The sequence below is a fragment of the Mastigoproctus giganteus genome, chromosome 5 (assembly GCF_048544385.1).
Source record: "Mastigoproctus giganteus isolate SK-2022 chromosome 5, ASM4854438v1, whole genome shotgun sequence".
NCBI lineage: Eukaryota > Metazoa > Arthropoda > Arachnida > Uropygi > Thelyphonidae > Mastigoproctus > Mastigoproctus giganteus.
Window position 1 is genome coordinate 141,485,458 of NC_143579.1, and position 24,833 is coordinate 141,510,290.

The 24,833-nt window shown below is 40.5% G+C and overlaps 1 protein-coding gene across 1 annotated transcript in view; it reads right to left on the reverse strand.

Moving 5' to 3' along the window:
- The window catches only part of LOC150085739 (kinesin-like protein KIF20A), a 1,052,004-nt gene that overhangs the window by 178,951 nt on the left and 848,220 nt on the right, over positions 1–24,833 (reverse strand). Inside the window, exon 20 of the mRNA XM_090374670.1 lies at positions 11,251–11,304. Within this exon, the coding sequence (XP_090230796.1) occupies positions 11,251–11,304 (54 nt within the window). The remainder of the gene's footprint in view (positions 1–11,250; positions 11,305–24,833) is intronic.

Consider the following 24,833-nt stretch of genomic DNA (forward strand, 5'->3'; position numbering starts at 1 on the left):
TAATGTAGCCGAATGCTTGTTTGTTTGTTTGTTTGTGTTTTATTGGCGCATCAGCAACTGAGGCTATAATGCGCCAAATACCGGTAATATATAAAAGGTTAAAAAATTCAGTGACCTAAGTAGTTAGGCCACCATGTCCATATGTATAATAACAAAGATATAAAAAGTGAACCAATAAATACGTAACAATAACGTAAATTTTTATACACAATTAAAAACTTTTATTAATTTGAAATAGCTAAAAACAGCAGACACGTTGTCGTTGTCGGATAAAATCTGACTGAGTGTATACGGCTCAGTCAGATGATTAAAAATGCTAGAACGGATATTGCTAAAATCTGGACATTCGATTAAAAGGTGTCTAATTGATATAATTGTGCCACAAGACGCACACATAGGAGGGTCATCAGCCCTCAGCAGAAAAGAATGTGTCAAATGACTATGTCCTATGCGGGTCCGGGCAAGAACAACTTCCTCCTTACGATTCCTGCGCAGACAAGACTGCCACGGTTCAATAACAGGCGTTATACGATGTAATTTATTCGCAGTCTGTCTATTCCACGAATCCTGCCATTGGGAATGTACCTTTTGATGTACTGTTTGCCTGTAGTCTGTATAGGGGACTAACAGGCAACGGTTATTATTGGGAAGTGCTGATTTGGCTGCGGCGTCAGCCAAATCATTTCCCCTAATCCCAATGTGGCTGGGAATCCAGCAGAAGCGGATGTCATATTCGCGTTCATGGAGAACGTGAATCTTCTGCTGAATGCTAGACAGAACTGGATGAGGATTATACCTCACAGATATTAAAGCCTGTAACATGCTAAGAGAGTCGGAATATAAAATGAACCGTTGGTATTGGCATTTACTAATATGATCCAAGGCTAACTCTACAGCGTGCAGCTCTGCAGTAAATATGCTGCAATCAGAGGGAATCTGCTCTGATATAGTGCTGTCTGTGAAGACAGCAGCAGATCCCACATATGATTCCGACTTCGAACCGTCTGTGTAGACTGGCGCGAAGTCGGAATATTCAGTTCGGTGAGCTGAATGAAGCTGCAGGTAGACACATGATGGCGTGTCCAACTTTCCCCAGTTTCTAAGCGACAAGTCGCATGCCGGGACACGAGCATGCCAGGGTGGAAAGGGTTGCTTTGATGTTTGGGCAACCTTGTCTACCTTGATATTAAGTTCTTTGAGTAGCTCTTGGAAACGAATACCAAAAGGACGATTGGCAGTCTTACGGGTATTGTATAAATTTTCCCATCGTGGTTCAAAAACGAAGGGCCACGTAGGATGGTCTGGCAGGGATTTCAATTTTAAAGCATACTTTAAAGACAACTGCTTACGTCGAAGTGATAACGGTGGTTCGTTTGCTTCGACGTATAAGCTCTGGACAGGAGATGTGCGATATGCTCCAGTAGCAATACGTAGGGCCTGATGATGGACGGGGTCCAGCCATCGCAGGACACTGTCTCTGGCTGAGGAATATACATGGGACCCATAATCTAGTTTGGATCGCACAAGTGCACGGTAGAGCCGAAGAAGGATACATCTGTCTGCTCCCCAAGATGTAGAGGAGAGCGAGCGAAGCATATTAAGGCCTCTTGTGCACTTTGTGCGGAGCTGACGAATATGATCTAAAAACGTCAGTTTTTTATCGAATATGAGTCCCAAGAATTTTATGTTCGCTGCTACTGGAATGGCATTTTGTCCGAGCCTTAATTCAGGTTCAGGATGAAGATTACGCTTGCGACAAAAGTGTACGCAAACGGTCTTCTCCGGCGAGAACCTGAAGCCATTAGCAAGTGCCCAGGAATTCAGACTATCAATGGCTTTCTGCAGTTGTCTTTCAATATCCCTCATGTTGCACGACTGGCAAAAAATGCTAAAGTCATCAACATAGAGGGCACTGTTTACAGTCGGAGGAAGTTGTTCTGTGATGGAATTTATTTTTATGGCAAAAAGCGTGACACTTAATACTGATCCTTGTGGTACTCCCTCCTCTTGGCTAAAGGAGCGAGAGAGTGAGGATCCCACACGAACTTGGAACGATCGATTGGCTAAAAAGTTTTGAATAAAAAAAGGCAGATGCCCTCTTAGGCCAAGGCTATGTAAGTCTTTTAAAATGCCAAATCTCCAAGTTGTGTCATACGCTTTTTCCATGTCAAAGAACACCGACACCAAGTGTTCCCGTTTTAGGAATGCATCCCGGATAGATGCTTCCATTCTAATAAGATGGTCCAAAGTGGACCGGTTCCGTCGGAAGCCGCACTGGATGTTGGAGAGAAGGTCATTTGATTCTAAATACCATAGTAAACGAGAATTGACCATTCTCTCCAGGATTTTGCACAAACAGCTAGTCAGAGCAATAGGACGATAATTGGTGGTGACTTTTGGATCCTTTCCTGGCTTAGGGAAGGCAAGAACGATTGCCTTTCGCCAGGAGTCCGGAAACTGCCCTTCAGTAAAGATTCTGTTATACAGAAGGAGCAGACAATCCATAGATTTTGGTGAAAGATGTTTAATCATTTCATAATGGATGCCATCTGGTCCAACGGCACTTGCTTTGGAAAGAGCGAGGGCTCTTTTCAATTCCACAATAGTGAAATCCCCGTTGTAGGGATAAATGCCCTTAGTTTTAAAGTTAAGTGCCTGTTTTTCTATTTTATATTTCAGGACCAGGAACTCTGGGGAATACGAAGATGTTGCAGAGATCTTGGAGAATGTTTCCCCAAGAGAATTAGCTATTGCAGTTGGATCTGCAATAGCGCATCCATTATAATCTAGGATTGAAGAAGGGTGGGATGTATATTTTCCCTTCATTTTCCGGATTTTATCCCAGACTACCTTAGAGTTGGTAGACTGGTTAATAGATGATGTAAAACGGATCCACGATTCCTTTTGACTCTGACGACGGATGTAACGTGCTTTGGCTCGTGCACGTTTGAAGGCTATAAGGTTGTTCGTGGTAGGATATCGACGAAATATCCCCCACGCTTTGTTTTGAGCCTTTTTTGCTGCTGTGCATTGTGAATTCCACCAAGGTTTAGGAAATGGTGGAAACCGGGCTGATGCTTTTGGGACAGCATTAGCAGCTGCTTGGACAACATTTTCTGTGATGTACTTAACTGCATCATTGATTGGCTCTTGACTGACTGTACTAAGATCAAAATTTGCCTGATGTTGGAAGGCAGTCCAGTCAGCCTGATCAATCTTCCACCGTGGTAGCCTGAAGGGAAGACATGGTCTCCCACTGTGTAGCAAGGTTATCACGGGGAAGTGATCACTACCGTATGGATTCTCTTCCACTTCCCAGGTGAGTGAAGGGAGTAGAGAAGGGGAGCAGATAGAGAGATCAATGGCAGAAAAAGTACGGGTAGGCATGTGGAAAAAGGTGTTTGTTCCAGTATTTAGAAGGGAAAGGTCATTGTCATTGAGCATACGCTCAATGACTCGTCCCCTTCCGTTGATGTTAGCACTACCCCACAGGGTGTTATGTCCGTTAAAATCCCCGAGAAGTAAGAAAGGGGGAGGCAGCTGCGTTAGAAGATCATCAAGGTCTGCCTGGGGGATGTCAGTCACAGGTGGCAAATAGACAGAGCATACAGTTAATAAAAATCCCACCGTAAGGCGAATTGCAACAGCCTCTATGCTAGTTGTAATTAGTAAGGACTGCACTGGGGTCTGGTTACCCACAAGGATAGCCACTCCCCCATGTACAGAGCCATCCGCAATTCTATCCTTACGAAAAATTGTGGTGTTATGCATCTTGGGATCGTCACTTGCCTTTAGATATGTCTCCTGCAAGCAAAAGCAAACTGGCTCGTGCTTTTGCAGGAGGGCCTTGATGTCATCTATATTTCGCCGGAATCCACGACAATTCCATTGTAGGAATTTAGCCATTATTTTGGCTTGGTGGGTCCGTCAGGCGGCTTCCGAGGTGCTGAGGGCTTACTTTTATCAGTCTTGGATTTATCTTTTTTGGGGAAGAATGGACGCTGTCCCGTGTCCATTTCCTCCTCCGCAAAGAGTTCCAAGACTGACTCTTCGGGTACCTCCTTCTGCTCGACATCCATCTTTTCTTGGGTACTAGGGGGGACTTCCCCTTTTTTATTCTTTTCTTTAATAGTTAACTTTGGAACTTGTGGAGCATTAGGAGGTACCGATATAGGAGTGGCAGCTGATTGGTCCTTTTGTGCAGGTTTTTGAGAACTTAATAGATACCGCGCGATGGGAGTGAAAGACTCCTTTGGAGGAATGGTCATGTCCGTCTGAGTTCCGACGGAACATCTCCCTGCTACCTTCTGGGCGTAGGTAGGTCTGTTGATATTCAGGGGTTTGACCGATTTCCTTGCCTCCTGGTATGATATGTTAAGCTCTGCCTTCAGCCGTTGAATCTCTTTTTCTTCTTTCCACCTCTGGCATGCTCGTGAGTAGGCCGGGTGTTCGCCCTCACAGTTAATACAGGTGGGTTTTGCGGCTGAACATGCTGTTGTTTCGTGGTCCTTTGCACCGCATCGAGCGCATGCAAGGACTCCACGGCAGGCCATTTGGGAATGTCCATACTTTTGGCATTTAAAACACCGTAAAGGATTTGGTATATATGGACGCACTGAACAGTTGATATATCCAGCTTTAATCTCATCAGGAGGTTTAGGAGTGTTAAAAGTCAGGATAACGCTCCTGGTTTTAACAATTTTTCCATCCCTTCGCGCAGTGATTCTCTTGACGGCAATGACTCCCTGTGGTTTTAATTCGGAGCAGATTTCCTCCTCGTATACGTCGAGAAGGTCCCACTCCGAAATGACACCTCTAGATGAATTGAGTGTTCTGTGTGGTGTCACTGTTATAGGGATTCCTCCGATTGATGTTGTTCGGAGTAGGTGTTCTGATTGCCTGTCATTTTTAGTTTCAATTAAGAGGTCTCCAGAACGGAGCCTCTTAACTGACTTGGGTGAACCTGCTAACCCATCCAACCCTTTTTGGATAAAGAAGGGTGACATTTTTCCAATCGGTTTTTCACTTGTTGAGTGCATGATTAAGAACCGAGGGACTGGCCCTGATGTTACTTCGGTTCGCTGCCTCTTTTTAGCAATACTGCTCTCTGTATCTGTGTCAATGTTTTCTGATAGGGACCGGGTTGGGGTCCCTGAAGGAGTATGTTTATCAGGATTCATAGAGATTTTTAAATTTTTCAGTGCCCGGGCTCCCCACCCACCACGGAACCCAAAGGGACGCCCACTACCCGGCATGCAATAAATGCGCTCGGGAGTGGGACGCCAGGGCTACCCAGACACTATACCCGCACCGCCGCCAGCCTGAATCCTGTCCCTCGGACCATGAGGGTAGGGGCGTGGCATTGACACGGTTGACCCTCGCAGGCGAGCCTACTAGCCGATTGATCCTAGCCGGGCCTTCCAGGACCACCCGTCTTGTCGAAGCAGGGGCCAAAGTGGTGTATTGAAGCTGGGCCCCTCAACCACCAGGATCCCCCTTTCCGAATTTCCACGGGTCGCAGCGCACGGCAAACACGCCGGATTCCATTGATGTAAGCCCGGAACCTAGGCTGTGGGCGTTGGATCCCAGTGATGCTAGTCTGGAAGTCCAGCAGCGTCACTGGGAGGTCCCCTCACCACGTACAGGTGCCCACGTCGAGGGGTAGCCGAATGCTAATTTTACTTGTGTTATCTAGACCAGTGGTTCTCAACCTTGTTTAGCTCGTGGCCCACTTCCAGGTTTCATTCATCTCTGTGGCCCATCCCTCATATTGTTTAATTAAAATAAATGTAATATTCATAATAAATATGTACTTTATTAGCTGCACTTTTTATTTATAATATAAGTAATTTAGTGTAATAAGAGCCACTATCTGCTCAATATCTCATATTCTTTGTTACTTTTAGCAAACGATATAGGGATTACCTTGATTTCAGACCAGTTAGTTTAACTTCTGTTCCAGGTAAAATAATGGAGTCACTGGTTAAAGATGCATTGCAGGATCATCTAGACAAGACTGCAGCAATAATTCAGACACAGCATGGGTTTGTTAAGGGAAAGTCTTGTCTGACAAATTTGATTGGTTATTATGATGTGGTCACAAAGGAACTGGATGCAAAAAATAATTTTGATATCATATACTTGGATTTCAGGAAAGCTTTTGACACTGTTGCGCATGGAAGACTACTGTACAAATTGGAGCAGAATGGTATTAAGGGTAAGTTGCTACAATGGATAAAAGGATGGTTAAGTGGGAGAAGACAGAGGGTGGTAATCAATGGGTGCTGCTCTTCGTGGACTAATGTTATTAGTGGAGTCCCACAGGGTTCGGTGTTGGGTCCATTGTTGTTTTGTATATTTATCAATGATATTGATGAAAGTATATCAAGCTTAATGTCGAAGTTTGCAGATGACACGAAGGTTGGCAGGGTTGTTAATGACAGTCATGGCAGTGTGCTACTGCAACAGGATCTAGATAATTTGGGCAGATGGGCTAAGAAGTGGCAACTGAAGTTTAACCTTGACAAATGCAAAGTACTGCATATGGGTAGAAGTAACCCCAGAGAAACGTACCAACTGTGTGGTACTACACTTAAGGTGGTAGAAAATGAAAAAGACCTGGGAATAATTGTGCAGTCAGATATGAAGTTTTCTGAGCAATGCAGACCGGCTGCTAGGGCAGGTCACGGGGTTTTGTCAATGATATATAGGAATTTTGCTAGCAGGGAAAAGGAGGTGATTGTCCCTCTGTATAAGGCAATGGTCAGGCCACGCCTTGAGTACAGGTCTGGAGGCCTCATTTTAGGAAGGATGTAGATTTGCTTGAGCGTGTACAGAGAAGAGCAACACGATTGGTGAGGGGAATGAAGGGATCTTCTTACCAAGAGAGGCTTAAGTTCTGCAAATTGCAGTGGCTGGAGACTAGGCACCTGCGCGGTGATCTGATTGAGGTCTATAAGGCCTTGAATGGGTTGAGCACGCTGAATTCTGATGGGATCCTCCCACTTGTTCAGAATACGAACCTACGGGGACATAAGTTCAAATTAAGAAAGGATAGATGTAGAATAGATGTGCGGAAATTTGCCTTTAGCCAGCGGGTGGTTAATTGCTGGAACAAACTTCCATCTGTCGTTGTGGAAGTTGATAGGTTAAATAAATTTAAGGAGGAACTGGACAGGCATTTGGAGGGTATGGTGTGATTTTTTTTTTTTTTTTTTTTTGGCTGATGCTGCATAAGCTCCTACACTTGCTTTCTTGCATCAAGTGCCACTACTACTACTACTACTACTATTTCTTTATAGGAAGGCTTCTTATCCAACTCCTAGTCCATCAAGTAAATTAATTAAGATACAATGGATTTAATAAATTACATTTTAATGTTTTCCATAATGATAGCTACGAAACCAACTTAATAACCAGGAATCACTGTTGAGGCCTCAACCCAACTCCAAAACTATCAACCATGACGCAACCATCAGTATAGGAAAACATTATGTCAAATTTACTTATAGTAGAAAGAACAACTAAATAAGAAATATGTGACGACAGATTTCTTCCTCCTTAAGTTAGATGGAAACTTTTCGATACTTCATGCTCACACGGCGGAATGAAACTAAAAGCGTCAATGTGTAAGTATTTAAAAGAAATTTAGTCCTCATCACGCATGCGTTTATAGGACCAATCATCCAATATTAAAAAAGGTCTATGAATATTAATTGAGTTTTTATGGAATTCCATTTCAGGCATTTCAGTAATTTATAGTAATTTACTATAATTGTACCGAATATTAATTATTTTGGCTTCATTAAAAAGAAAGGAATGTGCCTCATTCACAGCATGGGATGCCAACTCCGAAGCGTTTGCTCTTGACGTGCATACAGAATGTTGTTTAATGTGCCCAATGATTAATTGCTTCTTTGGGAGAACACGCAGTGGTAAGCTGTAATTTAAACCCTTTCCTAATAAAGCAACTTGCTGTGGCAAAATATTTATTAAGTTCTTTATTTGTGTATTTAAATTTACTGGTATGGTATTTTCCATTCATACATTTACAACCGTATCACAGTCTGTTAATAACATGTCACAATGATTAACAATATTTTGTTGTTCATTCATCGTGTTATTGTCCACTTTGCATCTGTGAAGGGGTGTGGTAGTATTCCTATCGATGTTATTCCTTAGACCTCAAAGTGACTGTAATTTATTAAAATGCCTTTCTTTTAATTCTGTTGCTAAGGCTTCTAATTTTAAAATTTTAGGCTTGTAATTTTAATTTAATAGATTCTTTTAGAAAAGTCCAATCTTCGATATTTACATATTTTTTATTGTATTTCAATAATGCAGGATTTGTTTAAAACGCAATTCCAGTGCTAATTTAACACTTTTTCGTGATGTAGTTTTAATAAGCAGGTACATGCCTGGGAACTTCTGTTTTAGCTTAACCATTAACCTCATATCTTATAATATAAGGAATATTAATAATAAAAAACGGGTTTATCAACTGCAATCTTTATTTATAATAGAATTTTTACTCATATAATATTTTGTTTATTCACAATAAACAATTATGCTCCTAACAAAAAATATTACAATAATATTATTGTCCCTCTGTTCAGTGACAAAAAAGAAATTAGTCAGATACTTGAGGATCTCACTAATTTCTTTTTTATATTAACAATAATTTTATTTTAGAAGTGAACTTTTCGTGGCCCATTTAACAGTTTCCAGGACCCCTGGAGGGGGGGGGGTACATGGCCTCCGCTGAGAACCACTGAGCTAGACTACAGTTGGTTAATATTATTATATTTTTAAGGCTACTCATTAATTATATTCATTCATACTTAAGTAGTTGCTGTGCACTGTTACGATTAAGCTCAGAAAATATTATTGTCTCTGTGAGCATTTGTAATCAAATGATTACATAGACAAAAGTTTTAAGCAACTGTTCCAGTTAGAGATTTAATATTTCATATGCAACTACATTACAAGTTACTAAAGGATGTAACTGTGCATAGATAAGCTATGTAAGGAGCCATTTATTGCTTCCGTAAAGGCGACTACGATGGACTGAGACAGTATTTAAATTCTATACAGTGGACCAACTGATGATGTTACCAACAGCAAATTCAAAATGGGAAGCATTCAAAGAACGTATCTTGGAAGCTACTAGGCTTTACATACCAACTAAGAAATATTGTTCAAGGTTTAGGCCAAAATGGATGTCAGATGAACTAATGAGGCATATGGCAGAGAAGAAAAATGCACAGGATACTTACAAATTAACACATGACACAGAAGCCTATGATAGATACAAGTTGATATGCAACCAAGTTACCAAGGAGGTTAGGCAGGCGAAGGCAGATTACGAGAAATCCTTGGCAAGGGATGCAAAGAAAAACAGCAAAGAGTTCTTTACTTATGTAAACTCTAGAAGGAAGGGGATGAATCAGATTGGTCCACTTGATATTGATGGGTCAACTGTTGATGATCCTGCTCAGGTAGCTAACAAACTAAATGAATATTTTGCATCGACATTCACACATGAGGAGTTATTCAGCAAGGGGAATGCCAGAGGTGTATTCAACTCTAGCAGTAAGCTACAGAATCTTGAAATAACTGGGAGTAAAGTGGAGGAGAAACTGTTGAAGATAAACACAAGAAAGGCACCCGGGGTGGATGGGATCTATCCAGTTACATTAAAGGAGGCAGCAAAGGAAGTAAGCAAACCCTTAGCCATAATTATGAGAGCTTCCTTGGACTCAGGGGAGGTACCCATAGACTGGAAATGTGCAAATGTGACCCCAATTCACAAAGGAGGATCAAAGGCTGACACAAGTAACTATAGACCTGTGAGCTTAACTTCTGTTCCAGGAAAATTAATGGAGGCACTGGTTAAAGAAGCACTGCAGGATCATTTAGACAAGACTTCAGTTATAGCTCAGACACAGCATGGTTTTGTTAAGGGGAAGTCTTGCCTGACCAACTTGATTGGATACTATGATGCAGTCACAAAAGAACTGGATGCAGGGAATAACTTTGATATTATATACTTGGATCTTAGAAAGGCTTTTGATACTGTTGCACATGGAAGACTGCTACACAAATTGGAGCAGTGTGACATTGGAGGCAAATTGCTGCTATAGATAAAGGGGTGGTTGAGTGGGAGAAGACAGAGAGTGGTAATCAATGGACACTGCTCATCGTGGACTAATGTTATTAGTGGAGTCCCTCAGGGCTCAGTGTTGGGTCCATTATTGTTTTCTGTATTTATAAATGATATTGATGATGGTATATCAAGCTTAATGTCCAAGTTTGCAGATGATACAAAGGTTGGCAGGGTTGTCAAGGACACTACTGACACTACACTGCTGCAACAGGATCTGGAAAGGTTGAGCAGATGGGCTGAGAGGTGGCAAATGAAGTTTAACATTGACAAATGTAAAGTACTACACATGGGAAACAGCAACCCCAGAGCAACGTATCAACTCTGTGGTACTACACTGACAGTGGTAGAGAATGAAAGGAACTTGGGGGTGATTGTGCAGGCAGATATGAAGTTCTCTGAGCAGTGCAGACGGGCTGCAAGAGTAGCTCATGGAGTATTGTCAATGATATACAGGAATTTTTCCAGCAGGGATAAGGAGGTGATTATTCCATTGTACAAGGCAATGGTCAGGCCACACCTAGAGTACTGTATACAGGTCTGGAGGCCTCATTTCAAGAAGGATGTAGAGCTGCTGGAACGAGTACAGAGAAGGGCAACAAGATTAGTGAATGGAACAAAGGGGTGCTCTTACGAAGAAAGGCTTAAGTTTTGCAAATTACAGTGTCTGGAGACTAGGCACCAGCGAGGTGATCTGATAGAGGTGTATAAAGCCTTGAATGGTTTAAGCATGCTCAATGCTGATGGGATTCTTCCTCTAGCTCAGAAAAATCACCTGAGAGGGCATAAATTCAAATTGAGGAAAGACAGATGTCGGATAGATGTGCGGAAATTTGCCTTTGGCCAGCGGGTGGTTGGTTGGTGGAACAGACTGCCATCCCTTGTGGTGGAGGTTGATAGCCTAAATAAGTTTAAGGCTCAGCTGGACAGGTATTTTGAACGAACAGAGGGGTGAAGTGGAAGTGGGTTTTTTTTTTTTTTTTTTGGCTGATGCTGCATAAGCTTGCTTTCTTGCATCAAATGCCTCTACTAATGCTAATGGTAATGCTAATTTACATTATTCATCTAATTAATTTTATTCTTCATACCTGATCTTTCACAGTTTGTTGGTTTCGTACCCTGATACTCTTTTTCCTGGTATTCTGAGAGAGAGAAAAAATAAAAAAAAAGTCAAACAATCACTTAATCTAAATTCATCTTATTCCTGGTTATTAATTAATTACTTTGGTTTTAGTATAAGTAAATAACTAATTACTGGGATAACTATAGCATTTTCAGAAAATTTCGCAATTTTTCTTAAGATGCTCATTTACAAAAAAAAAAAAAAAAAAAAAAGTAAAACGTTGCCTCAACGATTTGATTTATGAAAAAGTACTCATTGGAATTAAATGCTTTTCATTGAGACATCAGTTAGGAGTTTCATTAATATCACATTAATATCACTTTTTATCACACAAAAGTCATGCAGAATTGCTGTTTATCTATAAGTGCAACATTTTGTAATGCAGTTTTGCAAAGATGCTTGACACTGGAACTTTGGTTAAGCAAAATTTCTTGTCATAACAATGAAAAGAAAAGGTGCAATTTGATGTTGGCCACAGGCTCCAAAACCCTAGTTACATCACTGGGCATGTAAAAATGAGCAATGATTATTTTCACCAAGAACATTCCGTACACAAGGCATATTTTGGGAGAGGAAGTATGAAATAAAGAAATGTAATTATTGTGAATAAGAAATATTTAGTAAAGCCATTAGCACATGGTTAGTAACACCCCGCACCAAACAAATTGAAAACTAACAAAATTGAGATTTAACTAGAGATAAGGAATACATGATTTATAATGCAGTGGTTGAAGAATATCTGACACACTCCCTATTTAGGATGATTCAAAAAAATGAAGATTTTCTTTATTTCCTGATCATTAAAATTATAAGTTATGCGTGCTGAAATATAATCAAAAGTGTAGTTTTTCTGATAAAATCTGAAAATGTGATACCACTACATAAAACAGTAAATTCTATTGCAGCTAAGTTCTTATAGCAACAAGTGACTTCCGTTATGTTATTATTAGACACATGGTGCTAGGAAGCCTGAGGCTTATGCTGCACCAGCCAAAAAAAAAAAAAAAAAAAAGTCCAAGTTACCCTGAGAGAGTGAGAGAAATCACCAAGAAAGAGAAAAAATGATGATATCTAGCTGAGGACCCTAGGTGTGCCAAGCCCATACTCACAAGTTGTGAGCCCCTAGGGTCCAATTGTCTGCAATTTTAATGGTCAGAGTTATGTTTTCACTGTTTACTAAAGAATATAGGAAGAAAATATTTTTTTTAAAAGCCCACACTGCACTAAAATTTAAACTTCACTGATAAGATAGCCACAGGATAGTTGACCAGTGCAACTCACTCAATGGAGCTTAATCCTAGAACACCAAGCAAGCCAAAAAGCCTATATGCATATTAGCATTAGTAGAGGCATATGATGCAAGAAAGCAAGCTTATGCATCAGCCAAAAAAAAAAAAAAACTTCCACTTCACATCTTCGTTCGAAATACCTGTCTAGCTGAGCCTTAAATTTATTTAAGCTATCAACTTCCACAAGGGATGGAAGTATTTTCCACCAACAACTACCCACTGGCTAAAGGCAAATTTCCGGACATCTATCTTTCCTCAATTTGAATTTATGCCCTCTCAGGTGATTATTCTGAGCAAGAGGAAAAATCCCATCAGCATTGAGCATGCTCAAACCATTCAAGGCTTTATAAACCTCTATCAGATCACCTTGCCGGTGCCTAGTCACCAGACACTGCAATTTGCAAAACTTAAGCCTTTCTTCGTAAGAGCAACCCCTTGTTCCATTCACTAATCTTGTTGCCCTTCTTCTCTGTACTCGTTCCAGCAGCTCTACATCCTTATTGAAATGAGGCCTCCAGACCTGTATACAGTACTCAAGGTGTGGCCTGACCATTGCCTTATACAAGAGAATAATCACCTCCTTATCCCTGCTAGAAAAATTCCTGTATATCATTGACAATACACCACGAGCTTCTCTTGCAGCCCATCAGAACTGCTCAGAGAACTTCATATCTGCCTGCACAATTACCCCCAGGACCTTTTCATTCTCTACCACTGTCAGTGTAGTACCACAGAGTTGATACGTTGCTCTGGGGTTGCTGTTTCCCATATGTAGTACCTTACATTTATTAATGTTAAACTTCATTTGTCACCTCTCAGCCCAATCTGCTCAACCTTTCCAGATTGTGTTGCAGCAGCATAGCATCAGTAGTGTCCTTAACAACCCTGCCAACCTTTTTTCGTCTGCAAACTTGGACATTAAGCTTGATATAACATCATCAATATTATTTATAAATACAGAAAACAATAACGGACCCAACACTGAACCCTGAGGGACTACACTAATAACATTAGTCCACGATGAGCAGTGTCCATTGATTACCACTCTCTGTCTTCTCCCCCTCAACCAGCCCTTTATCCATAGCAGCAATTTGCCTCCAATGCCACACTGCTCCAATTTGTGCAGCAGTCTTCCAGGTGCAATATCAAAAGCACAGTATCAAAAGCCTTTCTAAGATCCAAGTATATAATATCAAAGTTTTTCCCTGAATCCAGCTCTTTTGTGACTGCATCATAGTATCCAATCAAATTGGTAAGGCAAGACTTCCCCTTAACAAAACCATGCTGTGTCCGAGCTATAACTAAAGTCTTGTCTAGATGATCCTGCAGTGCTTCTTTAACCAGTGCCTCCATTAATTTTCCTGGAAAAGAAGTTAAACTCACAGGTCTATAATTACTTGTCGCCCTTTGATCCACCTTTGTGAATTGGGGTCACATTTGCACATTTCCAGTCTATGGGTACCTCCCCTGAGTCCAAGGAAACTCTCATAATTATGGCTAAGGGTTTGCTTACTTCCTTTGCTGCCTCTTTAATATAACTGGATAGATCCCATCCACCCCAGGTGCCTTTCTTGTGCTTATCTTCAACAATTTTCTCCTCCACTTTACTCTCAGTTATTACAAGATTATCTAGCTTACTGCTAGAGTTGAATACACCTCTGGCATTCCCCTCACTGAATAACTCCTCATGTGTGAATGTCGATGCAAAATATTCATTTAGTTAGTTAGCTACCTGAGCAGGATCATCAACAGTTGAACCATCGATATCAAGTGGACCAATCTGATTCATCTGCTTCCTTCTAGAGTTTACATAACTAAAGAACTCCTTGCTGTTTTTCTTTGCATCCTTCGCCAAAGATATCTCATAATCTGCCTTTGCCTGCCTAACCTCCTTTGTTACTTGGTTACAGACCAGCTTATATCTATCATAGTCTTCTGTGTCATGTGTTAATTTATATGTATCCCATCCATATTTCTTCTCTGCCATCTGTCTCATTAGTTCATCTGACTCCATTCAGGCCTAAACCATAAACAATATTCTTTTAGTTGGTATGTAAAGCCTAGATTTGCTGTTGGTAACATCATCAGTTGGTCCCAATGTATAGAATTTAGATACTGTCTCAGACTATCGTAGTCGCCTTTACGAGAGCAATAATTCTTCCCTTTACCCCTAATGGTAGTTACCTCTTTGAGTAAATCCCACTTCAGCACACTGTGATCACTGCCACCTAGTGGTTCCTTTATCTGCAGATTCTTAATGCATGAAGAATCACTACTGATAATCAAATCAAGAGTACTACTCCCTCTAGTTGCCTCCCGAACATGCTGATGTAGAAAACAATCATCCAATAAATCCAAAAAAGCCTTGCTAGTGTGTGAGTGACCAACCCACAAGTTCCAGTCAATATCTGTGAAATTAAAATCCCCCAATATAAGACTCTCTGATTTACTGGCCTACTCTATTTCCCTGTACAGTTGCTTATTATACTCATCAGAGTCATTAGGCCTATAGCACACTCCTACTGTCAATTTTGATCTCCCAATGCTTATATCACACCAAACCGACTCGACACTGCACTGTCCAGTGATTTCGAATGGCTTCACTTCCTTGGATTTTATGTGTTTCTTAACTAATAGCATAATCCCTCCTCCCTTCCTATCCTTTCTGTAGACGTACTCCCCATATTCCAGTTCTGCATTCCTTATATCTGTGTGACACACCGTCTCTGAAATCCCAACAATATCCACCTTTGATGCCTTGAGCAATACCACAAATTCATCAAATTTATTTACCAAACTCCTAGCATTGGTGTACTCGCAAGTATATATGCACCTGTTCCTATTCTTAGCTCCCTAACACAACTCATGTGTTAAATTGTACCGCAATGACTCCCAGCAGTCTCTGAGTTATCCTGCATCTTGTTTTCCAGGCTGCTGCTGCTCATTCCAATAGAAGCAGTACAAGAATCACTTTCACCTCTGCCAGTGGCTACTGTTAATCTATTAGTCCTTGTATCCCACCCCCAAGCTAGCAGTTTTCCGACCCACCTAACATTGCCTCGATAGCATCAGCAAACATTCTTGCACCCTTTCTATTTAAGTATATCCCATCCCTGTAGAAGCGGTCTCTCATGTTAACAAGTACAGACCAAGCTGAAAAAAATTCTACCCCTTGAGCCTTGCACAATCTTTCCAGGGCTGAATTGATCGAAAAGGCTCTCATCATATACTCCCTCCTATCGTGTCTGGCAGAATTGCAGACACTTTCAAATTCAACCCTAATTCACGGCTTTTTTTCAACAGTGACCTGTACTTGTTATTTATTTCCGCCGGTCTCCTACTCTTAATATCATTAGTGCCAACATGTACAACTGTATCACCTTTTGTGTCCTCAAAAGATGATATCCGCTCTACAACATCATCAACCTTTGCTCCTGGCAGACATACCCTGGTCCTATTCCACCTATCCTTTTTACAAAGCATGTTCCCCGTTTCCCTGACAATAGAGTCACCAACAACTACAAGTTCCTGTGGGACCAGCGCATTCTGCCTTGGGGGTTGCTGCTGTATCGCGTGATGACCAAGTGCAAGCTCTAGTGTTGAAGTGGCCAGCTGAGAGCTTGATGGGCCCCTCAATATAAGACAAACTCAAGTTCAAAATATATTCAACAAAATGCAACAACAAACAATTATTATTTTTATTATTAGCCATATGGTGCAAGAAAGCCTGAGGCTTATGCTGCACCAGCCAAAAAAAAAAATTCCTGAGCCACCCTGAGAGAGAGAGAGAGAGAGAGAGAGAGAGAGAGAGAGAGAGAGAGAAATCACCAAGATAGAGAAGAATGATGATATACAGCTCAGCTCAGGACCCTGTGTGTGCTAAGCCCATACTCACCAAATGTGAGCCCCTGGGGTTAATTGCAAACAACACAAAACAAATTATTAATGCCTCTGTGGCAAGGAATGATTCTCGATATGCTATCCAATACTGGGAGCTTCCATCCCTACTGGTGTGAAGGTGGGCCTCTAATAACCAGCATGTTGGCTCTATCCCATGAAACACAGCATTAGCATTAGTAGAGGCATATGATGCAAGAAAGCAAGCTTATTCAGCATCAGCAAAAAAAAAAAAAAAAAAACCCTCTCCCATTTCACCCCTCCGTTCGTTCGAAATACCTGTCCAGTTGAGCTTTAAATTTGTTTAGGCTATCAACTTCAACAACAAGTGATGGAAGTCGGTTCCACCAACCAACCACCCGCTGGCCAAAGGCAAATTTCCGCACATCTATCCGACATCCATCCTTCCTCAATTTGAATTTATGCCCTCTGAGGTGATTATTCTGAGAAAGATGAAGAATCCCATTGGCATTGAGCATGCTCAAACCATTCAAAGCCTTATACACCTCTATCAGATCACCTCGCCGGTGCCTAGTCTCCAGACTCTGTAATTTGCAAAACTTAAGCCTTTCTTCGTAAGAGCAACCCTTTGTTCCATTTACTAATCTTGTTGCCCTTCTCTGTACCCGTTCGAGCAGCTCTACATCCTTCTTGAAATGAGGCCTCCAGACGTGTATACAGTACTCAAGATGTGGCCTAACCATTGCCTTATACAAGGGAATAATCACCTCCTTATCCCTGCTAGAAAAATTCCTGTATATCATTGACAAGACACCATGAGCTACACTTGCAGCTCGTCTGCACTGCTCAGAGAACTTCATATCTGCCTGCACAATTACCCCCAGGTCCTTTTCATTCTCCACCACTGTCAGTGTAGTACCGTAGAGTTGACACATTGCTCTGGGGTTACTGTTACCCATATGTAGTACTTTACATTTGTCAATGTTAAACTTCATTTGCCACCTCTCAGCCCATCTGTTCAACCTTTCCAGATCCTGTTGCAGCAGCATAGCGTCAGTAGTGTCCTTAACGACCCTGCCAACCTTTGTATCATCTGCAAACTTAGACATTAAACTTGATATCCCATCATCAATTTCATTCATAAACACCGAAAACAACAATGGACCCAACACTGAACCTTGAGGAACTCCACTAATAACATTAGTCCACATTGAGCAGTGTCCATTGATTACCACTCTCTGTCTTCTGCCACTCAACCATCCCCTTATCCATAGCAGCAATTTGCCTCCAATGCCACACTGCTCCAATTTGTGCAGCAGTCTTCCATGTGCAACAGTATCAAAAGCCTTTCTAAGATCCAAATATATAATATCAAAGTTATTCCCTGCATCCAGTTCTTTTGTGACTACATCATAGTATCCAATCAAATTGGTCAGGCAAGACCTGCCCTTAACAAAACCATGCTGCGTCTGAGCTATAACTGAATTCTTGTCTAGATGATCCTGCAGTGCTTCTTTAACCAGTGCCTCCATTAATTTACCTGGAACAGAAGTTAAACTAACAGGTCTATAATTACTTGTGTCAGCCTTTGATCCTCCTTTGTGAATTGGGGTTACATTTGCACATCTCCAGTCTATGGGTACCTCCCCTGAGTCCAAAGAAGCTCTCATAATTATGGCTAGGGGTTTGCATACTTCCTTTGCTGCCTCCTTTAATATAACTGGATAGATCCCATCCACCCCAGGTGCCTTTTTTATGTTTATCCTCAACAATCTCTCCTCCACTTTCCTCTCAGTTATTACAAAATCATCCAGCTCACTGCCAATGTTTACTTTACCTACATCATTCTCCTTACTGAATAACTCCTCATGTGTGAATGTAGATGCAAAATACTGGTTTAGATTGTTAGCCACCTGAGCAGGATCCTCAACTGTTGAACCATCAATATCCAGTGGACCAATCTGATTCATCCCTTTCCTTCTCGAGTTCAAGTATGCAAAGAACTCCTTTCTGTTTTTCTTTGCATCCTTTGCCAAGGATTTTTCGTAGTCTGCCTTTGCCTGCCTAATCTCCTTTGTGACTTGGTTACAGACCAACTTATATCTATCATAGGCTTCCATGTCACCCATTAATTTGTATGTATCCCATGCATTTTTCTTCTCTGCCACATGTCTCATTAGTCCATCTGACATCCATTTAGGCCTAAACCTTGAACAATATTTCTTAGTTGGTATGTAAAGCCTGGTAGCCACCAAGATTAGTTCCTTGAATGCTTCCCATTTTGAGTTTGCTGTTGGTAACACATCAGTTGGTCCCACTGTATAGAATTTAAATACTGTCTCAGACCATCATAGTCGCCTTTACGAAAACAAAAACCCTTCCCTTTACCTCTGATGGTAGTTACCTCCTTGAGTAAATCCCACTTCAACACACTGTGATCACTGCCACCTAGTGGTTCATTTATCTGCAGGTTCTTAATGCATGAAGAATCACTACTGATAATCAGATCAAGAGTATTGCTCCCTCTTGTTGCCTCACGAACATGCTGATGTAGAAAACAATCATCCAATAAATCCACAAAAGCCTTGCTAGTGTGCGAGTGACCAACCCACAAATTCCAGTCAATATCTGGGAAATTAAAATCCCCCATTATAAGACTCTCTGATTTACTGGCCCACTCTATTTCCCTGTACAATATATTATTATACTCATCAGAGTCATTAGGCCTATAGCACACTCCTACTCTCAATTTTGATTTCCCTATGCTTATGTCACACCAAACTGACTCGACACTGCCCTCTCCATCGATGTCAACTGGCTTCACTTCCTTTGACTTTATCTGTTTCTTAATTAATAGCATAACCCCTCCTCCCCTCCTGTCCTGTCTATCCTTTCTATATACATTGTATTCCCCAAATTCCAGTTCCGCATTACTTATATCTGTGTGACACCACGTCTCTGATATCCCAACAATCCCAACAACAACAACAAGCCTTAACAAACGTGTTAACTCTAAAAGATCTCTGATCAATGAATAAGGAAAACAAATGATTCTCACAGAGCATCCAAGTCTCAATCTGCAGGCAAGATCAGAAATTGGCAAAGAGTCACAATTGATCATAATATGAAGAATGGTCCCAGGATCTCTACACCTGCACAATCCCAACTCAGTCAATCCAGGTTGACAAACCCTAGACCACACCATGCCTGATCAAGATGAAACAAGCTTCAAGTTCAAATAAACTAGAGCCAAGGTTTGTACCATGAATCCACAATCGAAACACAGGACAAAAAGGCAAAAGTTTCGCTACCTTTCTTAGTCATTCTAGCACATCTGTCAAATATAAAGTAATTCATCATCGAAGTGCCTCCTCTCAGCCAGAACATTTGTAGGATGATCAGCTATCCTCCAAACTGGGCATAACCATATGCCTAGAATTTCCATGGAAATGCCTCTTCTAACACAATACATTAGATCAGTCTGAATGACCAACAGGTCAGCAGACAACTTATCAGTTATTACAACACACAGCGAATTTGATGAAACAGCCTGACACATGGTATTATTCCCACGAGAGCAATCTGCTGCATACTAACAAGGTGCCTTTTCACAGCAACTGTGGCATCCAGAAAATTTTGAGCAGTGAGTGGAGTAAAAACCGTAAAGAGAGAAAGTGGAATAACCTGAAATCGTTCAGTGTTTGAACAACATATGTGATGAATGTACTCCATCAGAGCATACAAACTGGAGGTGGTTTAAGCATGACAGAGAGAATAGAATGACCACGGACTGGGTTGCCAGAAACAGCCCAAAATGAGGAAATAGATAACTAGGTGAATAAATTAGTTATGGAAGACCGTAAAATGAATATTGAACATATGGCCAATAAAGATTAGCCATGGGTCAGTCACTTTTCTACACGAGCAGTTAAGCATGAAAAAGGTGCCTTTGTTGATGGGTTGGTTATTTTGGTGTTTATTGGCACATTCACAATGGAGACCATAGTGCACCAGTTCATTTGTTATTTTGTTTCTATGTATGCATATTCAACTTTTGGTTTTATTTCATATAATTTATTTGAAGTTTGTTTTTGCCAGAGTTCAGTGTTAGAAGGCGGTTTTTGATGATTGGTTTGTAGTCCTTATATGGAACTGGAAAAGATTGTTTCTGGAGGTTAGTTGTTGATTTTGTAATGCTGTCAGCTTCATTTCCTTTTATCACTTTGTGTCCTGGTATCCAGCAGAAAAGTATTTCTTGTTTTCCTTTTGTTAAGTCTGTTAATATCTGTTTAATTTGATTGAGAACTGGATGGGTTATATTGTTTGTAGTTTGTATGGCTTGTATTGCACTTAATGAATCAGAGTATATTACTGTTTTCAAATGATATATGGTTCTGAAGTGCTCCAGGGCTATCTGAACTGCTACGAATTCTACTAATTCTTTTGGAAGTTATCTGTTATTTGATGCTCCTACATGGTTCTCTGATTTTGATCCATCTGTATATATTTGTACATGGTTGGGATATTTAGTTCTATGTTTTGCATGCAGTTGTTGAAAGTTGATGTCTGAAAAATTATTTTTATTCCAGATTTGTGTGGAAAGTTCACAAGTTGTGGAGTGGTTTATCCATGGTAGTATTATGTGCCCTATATTTGAAACATTATCTATGTTAATATCATACTTTGTCAGTAGCTCTTGTAGTCTAATTCCTAGGGGCTTGTTTGCAGTTTTGCTGTTCCTATATATGTTTTCCAATTTTGGTGAGAATAGGGATGTCCAAGTGGGATGGTCTCTTCTGGATCTTATCTTGTATGAGAAACCTCCTGAGGAACAATGGTAGTTCATTAGCTTCTGTATAAAGACTGTATTTAGGTGATGTGCAGAAGGCTCCTGTTACTATTCACAGTGCACTATGGTGAATCGGATCTAACAGCTTGAGGGCGCTCTTTTTGGTGGATGCAAAAACGAGTGCTCTGTAATCTATTTTTGACCTTACTAGTGTTTTGAAAAGGTTGAGCAGGGTATAACGGTCTGCTCACCAAGATTTTTTTATATTTTTTTTTTATGTAAACCCCAACCACAAGAGGTATTAGAACCTATAGTACTTAGAACCGTGCTTGGGTTGGAGGTTTAGAAGACGAAAGAAGATATTTGTTGACATTGGACTTGAACTTCTGTAGACTATAATTCTCAGGAAATACATATGAAGGAAGGTTGTTCCAGAAAACGGCAGTTCAATGAATAAAAGAGGAAGATAAAAAGTTGGTTCTGTGAGTTTGAAGTTGGACAGTAAACTGATGTTGGCTGGTGGCGGCACGTGTCGGACTGTTTTGAAAGAGAGAGAGGGAATTATAGAAGCCAATTCAGAAGAACAGTTCCCATGGAAGTATCTGTAGAAGAGGCATGCAGCAGAAACAGTACGTCTATGAGACAGCGAGTGGAGAGACTCTGTTAGAGATGAATCATTAATTAACATAACTGCCCTCTTCTGAATGGAATCAAGAAGCCTGAGAGAGGTTTTGGGGGCTCCACTGCAGATGTGGGAATAATATTCCATGGCAGGGTGGATTTCCAATTTATACAGAGTGAGCAGCTGTTTGGAAGAAAAGTAACGCCGAGAGCAAAACAGAAAACCAAGTTTTTTAGATGCAGAGGAAGCAATATTAGTAATGTGCTTGTGCCAAGAGAGATTAGAAGTCAGGGTAATCCCCAAAAGAGATACAGTGAAACTTCCCTTTAACGGACAGCCATGGGGAACGAAAATGTGTCCGTTAGAGAGAAGTGTCCGCTAACAAGAAGTCTGAGGGAGAAAAAAAAAGAATGAAAGAAAAATCGTTAAACGTTTAATGTAAAATTAAATTAAAATATATACAGATTTTGAACAATATTTTTGTAAATAACATACAATTACATACACAAGAGATAAAGAAAAATCGTTAAACGTTTAACGTAAAATTAAATTAAATTATATACAGATTTTGCACAATATTTTTGTAAATAATATACATACAATTGTGCTATGCATATTATGACTTTATCTTAAGAAAAATACATACAGTAATCACTTATTTTCTTCTGCACCTTCTTCCGGCTGATAATTTTGTTTTCAACATTTGTTTGGAGTGAAGAAACCATCGAAAGTCCTTCAGTATCTTCTTCAGCGGCGAAAAACATTTTTAAACGATTGATTTGTATGAGCGCTTCTTTTATTTTCATCGGTGGTTCGTCGTTAATATGTTCTTCGACAGAATGACCTCCTTCCATTTCTTCATCCTCATGAGGAACGTCTTGAAAAATATCGATGATAATGTCGTTGATATCTAGAGCACCATCTTCGGTAGTGAGGTTCGAGTCTATATCTTTGTAGCCAGGGTCACTTGTAGCTGAAATATCGTACATTATCAATAGATGTTGAAGTTCTTGTTCTTCTTGTTGCTCCACATTGCTGTTCACAACTTCAATTTTTGCGTTTGAGAAGCCAGACTTTACAAAAGAGTTCATGACAGTTTGTTTTCTAATTGCATTCACTGAAGAGGAAATCCATTGAATCGCATCTAGGATGCTGATTTTCTTTGCAAGGTCACTTGCACATGTTACATCGTTCATGTTTGCAATGAGATGTCTTAAAACACATTTTCTGTAGTGAAGTTTAAAATTTTTTATTATCCCTTGATCCAAGGGGTGACACTCGGCAGATGTGTTTGGTGGCAGAAAAATGATTTGAATGTTGGACAATTCAATGTGCAGGTGAGATGCAGCATTATCCATGAAAAGAATAATTTTTCTTTTTTGACGAATCATGTTTTGGTTAAAGTGACTTATCCATTCGCTCATGATATCTCGTGTCATCCACACTTTTTTATTAGGCTTCCAGTCAGCATTCAAAAGATTCAACTTTATGCCCTTGAAACAACGAGGATTTCGTGAGTTTCCTATAACAAGAGGTTGTTCAAAGTCTCCCAGCATATTTGTACACAATAGTACAGTCAAGCGTTCCTTAGAAATTTTTCCGCCCTGGCATTTTTTGTTTTTTAGACATTGTTTTTTCAGGAAGAGCTTTAAAAAACAACCCTGTTTCGTCACAGTTGCAAATATCCTTAGCTTCAAAATCATGACATAAATCTTCCAATTTGACGGACCACTCTGTTACAACCCCAGTATCAAACAGATCCACCTTCACCACTTACGGTTTTCCAAGAAATTTTACGCCGAGTTTTGAACTTGTCTAGCCATCCCCGCAGAAGCTTTGAACTCCCATAGATTTCGCAACCTCCAAAGCCTTTTCCCTAATAATAGGCCCATTAATGGGAATTTTTTTAGCACGTGCGCGACAAAACCACTCATACGTAACATTGTCAATTTGAAGTCCAACAGTTTTCGGGAATGATTTTTGAACCTGATCATTTCCGTGTTGCCAAAATTGTTTGAGCGGTTCATTTTTTTTTTTTTTTTTTTCTTTAGGATGTCGCTTAGCTGCGTCTTCCCAATTTTGAATTTTGCAGGGAGATTGCGAACACTATTTTTTTGCCGATCATACGCATTAATGAGTTCGACTTTATCTTTTAAAGTTAAATGTTTACGAGAAGACATTGTGCACTTCACACGACACTGAACAAAACTGAAAACTGAAACTGAAAAGACAAAAGGCCGACCAAATCACCCCCCCCCTCCTGCACACACCGAATTCATCAGAAGTTTTACACGTGCCTTAAAATTCTTGAAAAAGGGTTTAGAACCGCGACGTAAACCTTGATAAAATTCAGAGAATCGGAAATGGAAAATAAACACATGATTGAGGCAATACGTGGAAGAAACGTTCCTAGAAAAAGGGCCGTGAGCTCGCCCGCTGTCCGTTATGGGGAGATCAAATTAAGTGCTAATCTAAATGAAACAATGCAGATTGCCTGTCCGCATCCGTTACAGAGAATGTCCACTAGACAGAAGCTGCAAACACGTTAAAACCAATGGAGGTGAGTTGGGGAATTTGAAAATGCCCGTTGTAGAGAGAGATGTCCGTTAAAGAGAGGTGTCCATTAGGAGAATTTTCACTGTATATCATTTTACCTAGAAATCAGAGTGTCACTAAAGATAAGCATAGGAGCAGAAGAATCCTTTTTAAGACAAGACTGAGTTTTAGAAGGGTTGAAATCAACTAAGTTGTCTTTGCCACATTGGAGAATTACCTGAAGATCGGCATTTAAGGAATTGGTAGCAGATTTTCGAGATGTTGAAGCTGATCGAGCAGAACAAGGTTTCTCAAAATAGAAAGTGGAATGTAATGTGCTATCATCGGTAAAACTATGGATAGGATTTCCAGTCAATGGAAGAAGGTCATTAATATAAAAGAGTAAAAGAGTGGGGGAAAGAACTGAACCTTGGGGGACACCGGCATTAATGGAG